Source organism: Mauremys mutica, chromosome 1 (genome assembly GCF_020497125.1).
Source record: "Mauremys mutica isolate MM-2020 ecotype Southern chromosome 1, ASM2049712v1, whole genome shotgun sequence".
In the NCBI taxonomy this organism is placed as follows: Eukaryota; Metazoa; Chordata; order Testudines; family Geoemydidae; genus Mauremys; species Mauremys mutica.
Window position 1 is genome coordinate 49327038 of NC_059072.1, and position 14781 is coordinate 49341818.

The 14781-nt window shown below is 42.5% G+C and overlaps 1 protein-coding gene across 4 annotated transcripts in view; it reads right to left on the reverse strand.

The window, feature by feature from the left end:
- MDFIC (MyoD family inhibitor domain containing) overlaps window positions 1–12684 on the reverse strand; it is a 156035-nt gene extending 143351 nt beyond the window's left edge. The window contains exons 1-2 of one of the 4 annotated variants that reach the window (XM_045010789.1): window positions 12610–12684; window positions 9725–10056 (exon numbers count right to left, since the gene is read on the reverse strand). In XM_045010789.1, the coding sequence (XP_044866724.1) occupies window positions 9725–9743 (19 nt within the window). In that variant the 5' untranslated portion in view covers window positions 9744–10056; window positions 12610–12684. The other 3 variants (XM_045010942.1, XM_045011007.1, XM_045010874.1) reach the window with 3 other exon arrangements.
- Between the last annotated feature and the right edge of the window lie 2097 nt (window positions 12685–14781).

Below are 14781 nucleotides of genomic sequence, written 5' to 3' on the forward strand. Positions count from 1 at the left end.
ATATGCAGCTATAAAAGACCTTATATTCAGCTAATGATAGGAATTTTAAAAAATGGAAAGTGAGGATCCCAAAAGAAGAGTCCTTCATATTGCTTAATCTGGAAGCTATTTTCTTGATCATTTTTGGAGATTTTTTTTTCCATTACAGCTGCCCTGCACAGTCTTTTTAAATGGACACGGTTGGGGCTGAATAGCTAGATTAAACTGTTCAAATTGCTCTGTGGCTGGATTTCCTTTGTTGGTTCACACACACACACAATAAAAAATATTTTATTTCATTTGAAGAGTATAAATGATGCAAAATTCCTATTTGAAGTTGTTAGACTGTGATTGCTAGTAGAAATATAACCTTACTTATGAAAATCACTGGAGTTCATGGTAAGTCTGACATTTACAGAATTAATGAACTAAATAATTAAGTGATCTGGTAAGCCAATTGGTAAACTAGAACTATTAATCTTTTAATGAATTCTTTACTATTACTTAAATAATAACTTTTTGCATAATTTTAAAGGATTATAGGAAAGAAACATTAGAATAGGAAAACCACTATATAAAGGAATGTTACTTTTATAAATCCGTCATTATGTCTTTTTTTATTGAATTCATTTCTATTCAGGGTTTAGAAAAGTGGATGTCACTGATTGGTGACTAACACTCCCCAGCATCTTAGTAGCAAGTTTTTTGTTTTTTTTTACTAAGACAGAAAGGTCTAGGATCATTTACTGCTTCGGACAAATCACTGCCTAAAATGAGCAATTAGCATACAACTGTATTTAAGAAATCCCCTATTTGATGGTGTGCATCACACGTTTCAGAATTTCCAAATACTAGTTTGTTATCTAGGCACATAAAATGTTTCTGAACCAGTTCCCTTTAGAAATCATTTTTCTTTCTTCTATGTATTGATATCTTTCACCTTTCTGCTAGTTTTAACTCACATCTATTACTAAACCCTTTTTCAGGTTAAAGTAAGCTGGATTCAAAATCCTAGTTAATATCCCAGTGCCCTTGGGTGCTTGAGTATCCCATCTTACTTGGTATCTTCTGTATCTTTGGCCTTCAGCATCCAAACCACTATCTAAAAATTACCTGCCCAGAGCTGGATCGGGGATTGTTGGATCATCAGTATTTAGTAACCATGTAGTAGTATAAAGGAGATAAAATGATGAACACCCGTGTTGTCAACAGTTGGTGCAGCTTATAGAGAAAGTTGACAGAAATGCTCTGTGGATTCTCCAATTTCTACGCTAAATAAATGTTGCATTTTTCCTGAGTATGCTCACTTTGACGATAAGCAAGACACAACTTGCTAACCGCAGGACAAAAGGCTGCAGGATTTCAATGGTTGGAATGTCATGTGAAGTCATTGGCACTCTGTGTAGCATCTGGCCCTCAGAGATTCCATACACTATGCTACAACTGACATGCAATTGACAGTTTCACCATGCACATCTGTCATGATAGATATGAACTAATGGGAACCTCCCCTTGCTTGAGATCGTGCAACTGTGTATAGTAGAGTATTTAGAGTAACAGAAAAAGCGCACAGTAAGGTATGTCAGGTACAGCCAGGAATTTAATGACAGAATGCTGGAAATACTTTAATGGAAGAGAGGAGAAGGAAACTAGGCCTTGTGTTCTGGTCAAATTATTATTGACATTCTTAGGTTAACAGCTAGTACTGTCACTGTGCTGTTCCTCAAAGAGTGTTATTTCACTGAACATTACCCTGGATAGAACAGCGGCAGTTACAGCAGCAATGATAGTACTGCCGCCTTTTAACCCAGGTTTGGTTGATGAACCAGAAGGACCTGCAAAGCCTGTCTGAGTGAAACACAAAGTAAGAGCTGTTATCAATTTTTTCCACTGGGATTTTACTTTCTTTCTTCAGTTTGCGATAGAGACAGCTTTTCCCCCAGACTTTTAGCCCATACTGCAATGGAGTGAATCAAGGATTATGCCTTAGAAACAAATTCCAGTCTTTTGAATGTTGTGAAGAGAAAATAGACAGTTTCAGCAGAGATCCATATTTATATTCTTATGGTCCACCACTAAGGTTGGCTGATCAGATGATAATTTTTGAATTTTATTATAGTTTTACAATCAATTCTTCTCCCCACCCCCTTTCATTATTCACTAAGATCTTCCTTACTAACAGCAGCTGGTAGCTTTCAGTCATTGCATACAGTATTTACAGAGGTATAAGGGACTTAATCAATACTGAACCAAATCTGCATCTTTGGGAGAGACGTGCCTTGCTGTCACCACCAAATACAAATGGCCTGATTCTGAACTCACTCATAGTAACTTTGATCCAGAAAAGCACTTAATAACGTGCTTAATTTTAAATCAGATAAGAATGTTCCCATTGAAGTCAGTGGAAATCTTCATGGAAATAGGGTCTCAGTATCTGGTCCTTTTGAAGGCTATATTCACTCAGTGTACCCAGCTAACAAAAATAACCCACACAACATATTTCCTGAATTGTTAGCCAGAAGCTGGGAATGGGTGATGGGGGATGGATCACGTTATGATTGTCCTGTTCTGTTCTTTCTCTCTGAAGCACTTGGCATTGGCCACTGTTGGATACTGAGCTAGATGGACCATTGGTCTGACCCAATATTGCCATTTTTACGTTTTACTTGATTTTCAATTTTCTCTTTTAAGAAATGCCACTGAAGTGATGTCATTTATCTGAAAGTTATAAAACATCTGAAACGGCTGCTGAGATAGCATAGGGAGATTAAAATAATAATGAAAATAGGTTATGACTAGTATGAACAAGGAATCTGAGCTACCTGTTACTAAGACAAAAAAAAATAGCACTAAGTCACTGACCTAAAAGGCAGAAGTACCCACTATTTTTCAGATCATTTTCTCCCCTTTCTATTGGCATATGTAAAATAGTTTACTTCAGCACCTTTTAATTCCACTCAGAAAAATGTTAAGATCATGTACTAAAAATACACAATGAAGATTTGTGAGTTCTCTTTTTAGAGTTGTGTCCTTGTTTGTGGATATGAATGAGGTTTCTCGTTTTTTCAGTTTTCTTTGCAGATTAGCTGCATCCTCATAACCATTTTACACAGTGGCTGTTTAGGATGTCCAGGATTACGTTTTTAAAAACTGGTCCATTTAAAGTACAGTAAAATAAAAAGTGAAGTAGTTTAATCACAGGTTGCCATGCTGTCACACAGAACACTGCTCCATTTGATAACTTCGGCCATGAGAAAGCAAGAGAACATACATTATTAAGGCAAGACGCTGTCATTTAAACAAGTGAACAATAAACTAGAGCTGGTTGAAAATGTCCTAAAACTGTTTTCCACTTGAAAATGCTGATGCCACAAAACTGAAACATATCACAGGTTCATATCAATTTTGTCTAAATTTTCAACAAAAAATTATCAGCACATTTTATTTCAATAATGCTGAACTTCTTCAGTTGATATAGTCAAAGGTTGAGTTTGGGCTCTATCATTCCAGCTTAGATCTATTAGAATACAAAAGTCAAAAGGAAGCACTTTTGGAAAGATTGAAATGACCTTATCAAAGACATTTTTTTCAGAATTTTTGTTTTGCAGGAAGTTTTGAAATGTCAGAATTTCCTCTGGAATGGAAACACCAAGTTTCCACCAGCTCTAAAACAAGCTAAGATTAATGGTGAAATTCACTCACCCATGGAGGGGCTTATACAAAAATGGACACTGAGGGAGGAGGAACTGAAGCATGGATGGAGCATCTGTGTATCCTGTGTGCCCCATGACTACACTGATTCACAATAGATTGCATAGAAGGGACTTTGAGGTTGGCCTGATATCAGTCTGAGGAATGGGCCACTCTATCTGAGACCTCCACACAGGCTATAGAAAGGAAATAGCTACTACTGCAGCCCATATGTTGGGCTATCAGTTGTGGCTATATTATGCTATAGCACTTCATGAGTTGAAAGAATCATAGAATATCAGGGTTGGAAAGGACCTCAGGAGATCATCTAATTCAACCCCCTTCTCAAAGCAGGACCAATCCAGAGACAGATTTTTGCCCCAGATCTCTACATGGCCCCCTCAAGGATTGAACTCACAACCCTGGGTTTAACAGGCCAATGCTCAAACCACTGAGCTATCCCTCCCCCCGAGTTGGGGGCATCCTCCACCACTTCACTGGTCAAAATCTGCCTTTGTGTAAGAGAGAAGGTGATATTCACCCTAAGGGAAGTTACAGGACCCCTGTAATGTGCTGGGCAGACAGCACTAGAAGACTGAAGTCCTCTAATTATACACAGCAGAACAGGCTTTCCCACACTGGACTAACAATATGACTCAGCCCTGTCTTTGAAATAATACCTTTAAGTCAGGGGTGGCCAACCTGTAGCTCCGGAGCCACATGTGGCTCTTCAGAAGTTAATATGCGGCTCCTTGTATAGGCACCGACTCCAGGGCTGGAGCTACAGGTGCCAACTTTCCAGTGTGCTGGGGGGTGCTCACTGCTCAACCCCTGGCTCTGACACAGGCCCTGCCCCTACTCCACCCCTTCCTGCCCCCTCCCCTGAGCCTGCCGTGCCCTCGCTCCTCTCCCTCCCCCCCCGCAGAGCCTCCTGCACACCACCAAACAGCTGATTGGGAGGTGCGGAGGGGGAGGCACTGATCGGCGGGACTGCCGGTGGGCGGGAGGTGCTGGGAGCGGGGTGGGGAAGCTGATGGGGGGTTGCTGACGTATTACTGTGGCTCTTTGGCAATGTACATTGGTACATTCTGGCTCCTTCTCAGGCTCAGGTTGGCCACCCCTGCTTTAAGTGAACAGTCCAGTCTCCTGGCCCATTCTTTATAATGAGACAGAAAGCAAGGGTGCGGGTGCGAGCAGCAGTGTATTATCGCCTAGGCCAATAAGGCCTAGGCCTACGGCAGCAAATTTGCTCACGCCCTCTCCCCAACTCTGCCCCTTCCCCAAATCCCCAGCCCGCCTCCTCTCCCAGGCTTGCCGCGCGAAAGCGCTGGGAGGGAGGGAGGGAGGGAGGGAGAAGCGAGTAGCGGCACGATTGGAGGAGGCAGAGCAGAGGTGAGCTGGGGCCCGCGGGTGCAGGGAGTAACCCGGGGGGGTGGGAATCGCTCCCCGCCCAGCTCACCTCCGCTCCACCGCTGCCATCTCCCAAGCATGCCGCAACTCCCCTTCTCCCCCCTCCCTCCCAGGCTTGCCGCGCAAAAGCGCTGGGAGGGAGGGAGAAGCAAGTATCGGCACACTTGGGTGATAGCGGAGGTGACCTGGGGCCGGCAGGCGTGAGGAGTAACTCTTCTGGGGGGAGGGCAGGGAACCGCTCCCTGCCCCAGCTCACCATCACTCCACCTCCACCATCCCCCGAATGTGCCACAACTCCCCTTCTCGACCCTCCCTCCCAGGCTTGCCGTGAGGGAGCGGAGGTGAGCTGGCGTGGGGGGGGCGGCAATTTTTTGTGGGACTAGGGTTAGCAAATTTGTTAATCCGCCATTGGGTGGGAGGCAACTAAACTAAGAACTATGCGGAGATCAACAACTTATTTTCAGTTGGCCACAGAACAGGTATCATTAATAAACTTTTGGTCACTAATTATCTTGACCAGTTTGGCTATAGAAGTGTAAGCCTGTTCATCCCATTATGAATCTCCTGAGCCATTTGGTTCTCCAAGGCGACCCACTTCACTTAAAAACAAATTACTGTAGTTTAAAAAAAAATCCATCCTTACTGGGAGCCACTGTTGTTAAAATCATTTATACTCATTGCTCTTTGCACAACTTCAAATATCAAACAATTGGAAAAGTAAATTAGAATTAAAATGGTTAATAGGCTTTGAAAACAAGACAATAAGCACTTCATTTATGCTTTCCACATTTTACTCTCTACAGATAGAATCGGTGTTATTTTGGTGTGGGTTGGATGGTTAGACTATAGATTAGTATTTATTTACTAAATAGCATTCATCGCTATATAAAGTATATTGCTTTTAAGGGATTTTCGACACAATCTATAACATAGTCCTCAAGGTTTCAGATAATTATATGTTCTTTCTACATAGTTGTTATCACTGAGCATTGACTCTGGCGCATTGTGCTCGTCTGCCTCACACTTTTAAGGTGGAATAATTTTGACTCAGCCATAATATTTTTCCTCAAATGAAAAATTCGCAACTGGTACATAAAATAGATCTAATTCTCTTTTTGACAATCAATAGTTAAATTTAAGCTTTTCTAGGGTAAATCAAAGAAAGGGGAGACAGTACAAATTTCAACCCACCCTTCCAAGCTACTATATCCTTTCTACATTTTTCTTTCATTCCTGGTACCATGTTTCCATTTATTTTCCTTTTACATACATTTTGCAATAAGTGTTAAATTACTACCCTGTGGACTGCGATGGCCCACGTGCAGCTGTCAGGCTGATGGGGAAGAAAGGAATGCAAGACACTTTGCCGGTTTTGCATGTTTGTACAAGGGCCTCCCACAAAAGTCATCCCTATGTTCCCTTTGCTCTGGTGAGCGCAAGGCCTCACACTTCTGCTCCCTGCCTTTGGGAACAATTCACCCAAAGAGCGGGGTGGGGACTAGGTGGGACAATGCTCTCCATACCTCCCTCTCCACACAGGCCTGTGGAAGTGAAGCAGATTGCGTACTCCCATGTTCATGAAGCAAACCCAGGAGTGATTGTGCCTGCTTGAGACACAATCTCTCTAGTGCTCCTCCTCCTCTGGTGGAGGTGCAGCTCAGCCCCGCTCTCTGTGTAGGACAAAAATGCCACAATGCCCTGTGCACAAATTATACAGTTGAGCCCTCTAGGTAGAAGATAAGTGCTAGAGTAAATAGGAACCCATCAGGAGCAAAAGAAATGTTCACATTAAAAGAGTGAGAGACCTTACATGGCTGAATGGGGGCATGGCATGAACTGCTAAAAGGGAGATTTATCATCTGGGCAAAGGTTTGGTTTTCTGTGATTTAACAACAGCTGGGCACAGTGCAGAAATGATATGCTCAATGTCTAAAATACAACTGAAACTCAAACTTAGAACTGGCTAAATAAACAAAATATTCCCAAGTATTTGTTTGTTTTTGTCAAATTCATGTATATTCACCCTGCTCTAGAAGATTAGGAAATGGAGATGGGGTAAGAGGAGGAGAGGAAATGCTGAGCAATTTATTTGAAAAATATTGCAAAAAAATTCATCAAATAAGTTATTCAATGACTATTGTTCAACCAAAGCTGTTCAAGTGTTTTGCACTTCATTTCTCTAGCAAGCCCTGCCACTGCACTCACAAAAGCCTTAGGCTCATGTGGAAATAAGATGTGGCCAGAACATCAGTTATCAAAGGGTGAATCTGTAAAGAAAAAAAAAATCATGAGAGAAGGAAGAAACAGTGTGCAATAACAGACAGAGAGCAAAGTGAGCATAATTTGTTAGGAAGACTGAAGTAATCTCTTTGAGCTCATTATTTTAAGATCACAAATACAAAGGCTCCAAAATAATATCAATTTAATGTACACTGACAGTAGCCAATCACCAACTATTTGGATTGGCTATAAACAGCACATGGAAGGATTCCCCATGCTGCTTGTGCCTTCAAACAGAAGCTCTTCAGACCAGCAGTGTGGGAATACTTCCTTTGAACGGCTGAGTGATATGCAAAAAGATATAAAAACAGATAAATGCTAATAATTAAAAACTAAATGAATAATACCCAATGCAGAATATTTAAGAAGGTTTAGTAGACTTTGGCATTCAAGGGAAGCGCTCTCCAGCTCCAGTAATCCTCTTCAAATATTCCAAGAAGGGAAGAAGACATTAGCATTATAGAAACAAAGCAAGTACCTCCATGGATAAAGGTGTGTTAAGGTTTCCATAGTAAATTGAAATGGTTATATATTTGAAGCTCTCAGATATGAATGAGCAAAGCAATATCACATTTATTGGTCAAAAGAGACCACACTAGAAACATATGGCCTTTTATCTCAGCCCCTCCAGAGCAATAAACTTTGAAATACTGTAGTTGTGTCTGTTAGCTTATGAGCAACAGTGTTAAAAAACCCACATTTCTTCCAGCATAGTTTTATAAAATGGAAAGTTTCAGTCTCATCTAAAGCCTGCAAGGTGATGTTTTGTTTTCATTTGGCAATACATAATCCTCAGACCAAAATCTCTGTTTAAACTGATTGGATACAACAAAAACAAAATTAAACAGCTGAAATAATTCACCTTGAAAACTGTGAACTAAGCATGCTCAATGTGATCTGTATGAGAGAAGTTTGATTTATGAGCTTGCTGTATAATTGTGTCTGGGATCCCTGCCCTGCAGCTTTCTGGCCAGCTTTCCTCAAACTGCTGACTTTCGCAGCACTCCTGAACAGCAGCAGCTCCTACAAGATTTCCAATTCTACTCCTAGCCCCCTCACTTTAAATGCCATTATAAACCATAAATACATCCCATCAATGCTCAGATCTTATGGCGCAACTGTCCAAAAGCATCTTGAGGTTACAGACTGTTGCTGTCACATACCTTTTTGTCCTCTTTCTCCATGTAGAAGGATGGGCTGTTTAATCAGATTACTTGTCCTTCTGACCACAAGCAAAGTCCCATCTGGAAAGTGTGGGTGGAAAATAGGTCCAGATAGGATAAGGGCTTTCAGACGCCAATCATTCTCTCTTACACTACAGAGATACCCAATATATCAAAGTACGTGAAAAGGAAGAGCTGCCTTGGTAAATAATGTTAATTTATGTCTAGAGGGAGGTAAAAATAAAATCCAAGATCTGAAACTCACTATTGCCAAAGTTGGGGAAAAGACAAGGTACACATTCCAGAATCGTCACCTGGATATGAATATCTAAGCTGTTCCCTTTCTCTACAATGGGTCAAACAAACCTTCTAGATCCAAATACCCTGAGGTTTAGGGGGTTGAAATTTGGATCCAGATTCAGACTCAAATTTTGCAGCTTGGACCCATCTCTATGCAATTATATTGGCCAAATTCACCTCTCATGTGACTCTGCTTGCTTCAGTGAAATCATCCAAGAAATTAACTTGATTCAGTGACTATGGCACACACTCTATAATGTGGAAAACCAAATATGCCTTACCTATCAACCTCTCAGGAACAATGGCACTGTCTGTAAAAGCAAGAGGCTAATTCTTGTAAATAATAATTTACATGTCATGTAATCATAGTGTTGACATTTGTAAATCACAATGCCACCTACCCCAGTTACCAATAATAATAATATATAGGGAGCAGCTGAGCCCTTTACAGCTCTGTTGGTGGGCTCAAGAAGCAAGAATGCAGCTGCAAACAAAAATCAGAAAAGGTCAACACAGGTGACTCAAACACCAATCATGCCATGTGCACAACAAGAACAAGCACTGTTATACTGAGTTCTCTCAAGTTACAGCTGAGATCACTTGCCCAGGGAAGCACCTAGGAAAACATATCACAAGTAATTAATGCTCTGGCACAAAGGCCACAGCTTTAATAATAGATAACACATAAAATAACATGAAATAATCAATAACAGAGGAAATACATTCTCCTTCCAGCAAAGCATATCTCTACCCAATCACCCTTACCCTACGCTACCATTTAACCAGTCCCCAAGGCTATGGAAAGCTGATGCCCTTGGCCCACCCAAGAAAAATAGTATCCTTTGCTACTCTCAACCCTCATTAATCCCCAAATGCCCTTAGCAAGCACCCAAATGACTCACCAGCACTCCATGAATCCATTCTAGGGCAGAGGAAGGAAGGGTGGGAGACAGCTGTAGCTCCTCATCCACAATCCCTTGATCCCAATGGAGGAAAGCAGCATAGGTGATTCAGCAGAGATTTTTCCTTGCAGCCCTTCTTGCTGATACACCTGTCCAAAAGCCAGCAGGCCCATGTATTGCTCTCCAAAGACTTGAAAAATTGCTGTGGAAAGGAGACTGTGCTTGTAAAACTTTACTCTGGCAAGCTTCTCTGCCAGGAGGTGCTTGCTGAAATGTTGCTGCTGCTCATGGTGGAAAGGCAAAAACACTCCAGCATTCTCTCAGGCACCATCCTGTAAAAAGGAGTGGGGAAGATTCCAACCTTGAGGACAATCAAAGGGTCCTAGAGAAGTCCAATCACACAGTCTGACACAAAACTGAGCAAAAAGGGGCAGAAGCCCCAGTTGTTCCCCATCAGTACAGGTGGGTAAAGTTATCCAAGCTGGCAAACTTGGGGTGAGGCAGGGCTGGGAAGTTGTTGGGGTGGATTGGCTACAGTACTACAGGAAAAAAAAATACAAGGAGTCTGATCCACCTAGGTGCTTAGGTGCCTAAGCCTTGTTTTCAGACACCACTGCAGTGCACAAAACTCCTGCTCAACTGCTGCTAACCATGTAGGCACTAAACTCACTTGACACCTAAGTAAAATTTTGTAGAAAAAATTCCCTATGCTCCTACTTTTCTGCCTTGGGGGGCGGGACTCCCACATCCTGGGTCAGTTCCCTGTATGCCAAGCTAAAACTTATGAGGGAGATCCTCCTCCTCCTCTTCTTCTGGCTGTTTCGTTTCAGGCACCACGTGCTGTACACCTATCTTCCCCCAGTTTGTGAATCACAAGCAGAGAGAGGCCCTCCCGTCCCTGGTAGCTCAGATTCAAGTGCCTATCCGTGAAAGAGGGGCAGGACTTAGCACACCTATGTGGTCAGCATCTCCCATTGGCTAGAGTAGGCAGCTCCCCACCTAGCATGCTGGCTTTGTGGATCACATTCTAAGGCACCCGCCTCACCCCATTCATTGTATAAAAGCCCAGGTGCCTCATTTTGTGGAGTGTGGTGTTCCTGCAATTCTTTTAGGTAGTTAAAAGTTAGGCACTGCAGCGCTCAGCATTGCAATGCCTAAGTCCCTTTGTGGATCCCACCCAGGAAAAGTACTCAGCACTTGACTGGTACACTGACCCCAGCCACATGAAACACTCTGCTTCCAAATTTAACCCCCCATCATTTTTTTCTTTCTTTTGAAAAATGCGCTGGATTTTAGAACACTAAAACATAAAGGGAAAAATAAAACAACTCCAGCACACTTTGTTCGAAAGTTAGTACAATACATCAGAACACTGTGTCTGTGCTGAAAAATAGTGATTGCCTAAGTGGCATGTAAATAGAAAGCCCTCAATCCAGCTTGCTTGTTGAGCTTTAGTTTCTGAGGGTGTTCTGTTTTTCAAGAGTAGAACATATGGTATCACGAGAGATGGAGGCGCTGCCGTAATAAATAAAACATAGTGAGGATCAGATTCTGTCCTGATTTACACCCTACACAGCGCCGCTGAAATCTGTGGGTATAAATTGGAGTAAATCAGCTTGGGATGTAAATGTAGCCCTTAAGCTCAAATCCTGTGCCCAGCATGCAGCCTGACTTACTCGGTTGAGCACTGGTGAAGTGCCCAGGTGCAGGCAGAGAAGTGGAATCCATTCCCTGTCCCAAGGCAGGAGGAGTGAAGCCTCTCTGTAGTTGCTAGTTCTCCATCATAGGGGACAAGAAAACTAGGGGATCAGCAGAACTATGCATCACCCAGCCCTGCCCTCCTCTTACCACATGCTCATCTATCCACCCCAACAATCCCTGAATAACAGCACAGAGGAAGCTGGGCTCCAGGCCAGGCAGGGACTGCCCACTGTTTTCCTGCAGTTAGGGGCCTTCAAAGCCTGTGAAGGAGCAGGCAAGGTTTTCCCATTTGTTACTAGTTTCTAAAACCTCATGTTGATCTGAACATAAGCTAGTTCTTCACACAACTCATAAAACACCTTCCTGTAGTATCTAAAAAACACTTTCAGGGAATTTTCAACTGCTAGATTAATTTCCTCTTCTGAGCTGATCAGAGAATGCTTATAACAGCAGCAAAGAGTCCTGTGGCACCTTATAGACTAACAGACTTTTTGGAGCATGAGCTTTCGTGGGTGAATACCCACTTCGTCGGATGCATGTCTACATGGTATTCACCCACGAAAGCTCATGCTCCAATACATCTGTTGTCTATAAGGTGCCACAGGACTCTTTGCTGCTTTTACAGATCCAGACTAACACGGCTACCCCTCTGATACTTATAACAATACTTACTGTATACCCTGACTCTGACTTCCCTTGCTTTTCTAAGCCTGTGCCTTAAACATGCACACTCACAACACAATGGGGCAATGTTTTAAAGACAGAGCATTAATGATAAAGGAGTTTACTCCATTACCACTTTCCTTTTTCCAGCAGCAACCCATGGGACAAGCTAAGCTGCTCTAGGTGTAGGTCATGGGGGAAGACAAAAATGACTTTGTGCTGCTTTTGGGCTTCCCAGTCTTTAGATCGGCCATGGGCCACTATAGCACTTGGTGCAGTCCAGAGTCACTTCAAGAGCCCATTACACTAGTCAGAGCTCTGTTGACATGCCTCCTGTCACCTGCAACATGCCCTATGTGCCAGAGTAATTGCCAGCTGCCTAGTTAGAGCAGCTTCATGGTTCTCTTACACTACAAGGGTGGTTCATAGGGGTCTGTGTATGAAGTCTAGGATCTGGCCTTCCCCTGGTTTCATTTGAGATGTTGGTTTAATATGATATCTCTATATACAACCAGCTTCACCTTCTCCTTGATGCTGCAGTGAAGTCAGAATCATGTTTCTATGACTTCACAATATAGTGCCATGGAATTCTGTTGATATGATGTCACAGATTTAGCAATGGCTTCAGAGGAAGAATCCTAGGATCACAGAGTTAGAAGGGACCACTAGGGTCATCTGCTCTAACCCCCTGCCTAGATTCAGGACTTGTTGTGTCTAAACCACCCAGGACAGATGGCTATCCAGCCACTTTTTGAAAACCTCCAGTGAAGGAGCTTCCATGACTTCCCTAGGCAGTTTGTTCCATTGTCCTACTGTTCTTACAGTTATGAAGTTTTTCCTGAGATTTAATCTAAATCTGCTATGCTATAGATTGAATCCATTGCCTCTTGCCTTGCCCTCTATGGCAAGAGAAAACAATTTTTCTCCATCTTTTTTATGGCAGCCTTTCAAGTATCCAAAGATCACTATCATGTCCCCCCTTAATCTCCTCTTTTCCAAACTAAACATACCCAGTTGCTTCAGACTTTGTTCATATGGCTTGCATTCCAACCCTTTGATCATCTTTGTTGTTCGCCTATGGATCCTTTCCAGTTTTTCTATATCCTATCTATTCAGCAGTGACCAAAATTGGATGCAGTACTTCAGCTGAGGCCTAACCAGCACCAAATAGAATGGTGCTATCACCTCCCACAACTTGTGTTCTATGCCTTTGTTACTGCAATCCAAAATTGCATTTGCTTTTTTGAAACAGCATTGTATTGTTGACTCATGTTGTGATCCACCACAACTCCCAGAGTGGATAGGGAAAGATACTGTCATCTTCGTTGTAAATATCTTTCATACTGAGCATAAGTGACAATACAAATGACGGAAGACACATGAAAGATACACTGTATTTCAAAGTTTCCCCTCATATAACGGTGAATCTTCAACATTACATACATTACTTTTGTATTTACTTTTGTTTTCAGAAAATCCATGTTTATTAAACACTGTGAACATTTCAAATATTTTCCCAAGCACAAGACTTTGTCATTTTTAGACCTAGCTGCAGAAAAGCTGCCTCGGTGTACTCACTGATTGTAGGAAACTCTATGTATATTATAACTGAAAGGGCGTGTTCTTGTTTTTCCAACTATCCAGGGAATCATCTGAGCTGGTCTAGAGGAGCTGAGGAGTCCCTAAAGAGTTTTCAATGCTTTGGAAGGCCCAAGCCATAATTTCCAGTGCCAGGTGAATTAGGGAGCTGTATTACCCCATAAGCATGCCTGTGATGACTAACGGAAATACTATAAGATGAAAAAATAGGGTAAAAGACAAGGCTAAGATGAAACAGATGCAGACTTATCTGGCAGGTCTAAATAATTTAAAAGCACAAAGCATAACTATCCTGCTAGGATTGGCAAGCACATCCAACTGTGAATCGGGAGATCTACATTTTATCAGTGTTAACTTTCTGGACTGCAAGGAAAGAGACTGGGGAAGGGGTGTTCAGTGAGATAGACAGATCATAAATTACTACTTGCTCATACCAGCAACAAGAGGTAACAATGCTGAGGAGCACCAGAAACATGACATATCTGGTAGCAGTAATTATAATAGTCCCTTGACACCCCTACTGAGACTGAAGCCCTATTGCTAGGGGTGCTTTACAAACACATAGAACGAGATAGCCCTGCCTCAAGTTACAACCTAAACAGACTAGAAGAAAGTATTGTCATCTGCATCTGCAAAATAACAAACTAGCACTAATTTACTTAGAATATAGGTAAAATGAAAGGCCTCAAATGTGAAACCACTTATGCAGGCTCACCGACAGCAATTCTGGGCCCCAGGGCCATCCCTAGGGGGGTATGGGGCCCAGAGCAGAAGTGACTAATCCATCACTTCCGGGACTGCTCACACTGGCCAATCAATCCGACCTGCGGGGCCTGGAGCGGTCGCATGCATCTAGGAGTCCAGGGGCCTGCCCGGGCAATTTAAAAGGGCACGATGCTCCCAGCTGCTGCCATGGCTATCACAGCAGCGGTGGTGGCCAGGGGCCAGGCCCTTTTAAATCACCCAGGCCCCTTTGTCCCCTTTGTCACCCCCTGCACTTAGGCCTAGATCTTCCAACTATTTAGTAGTCTAAATCCAATTGATTTCAATGGATCCTGACTTTTAAGGATCTGGGCCTTAGGCATGTGCTTAAC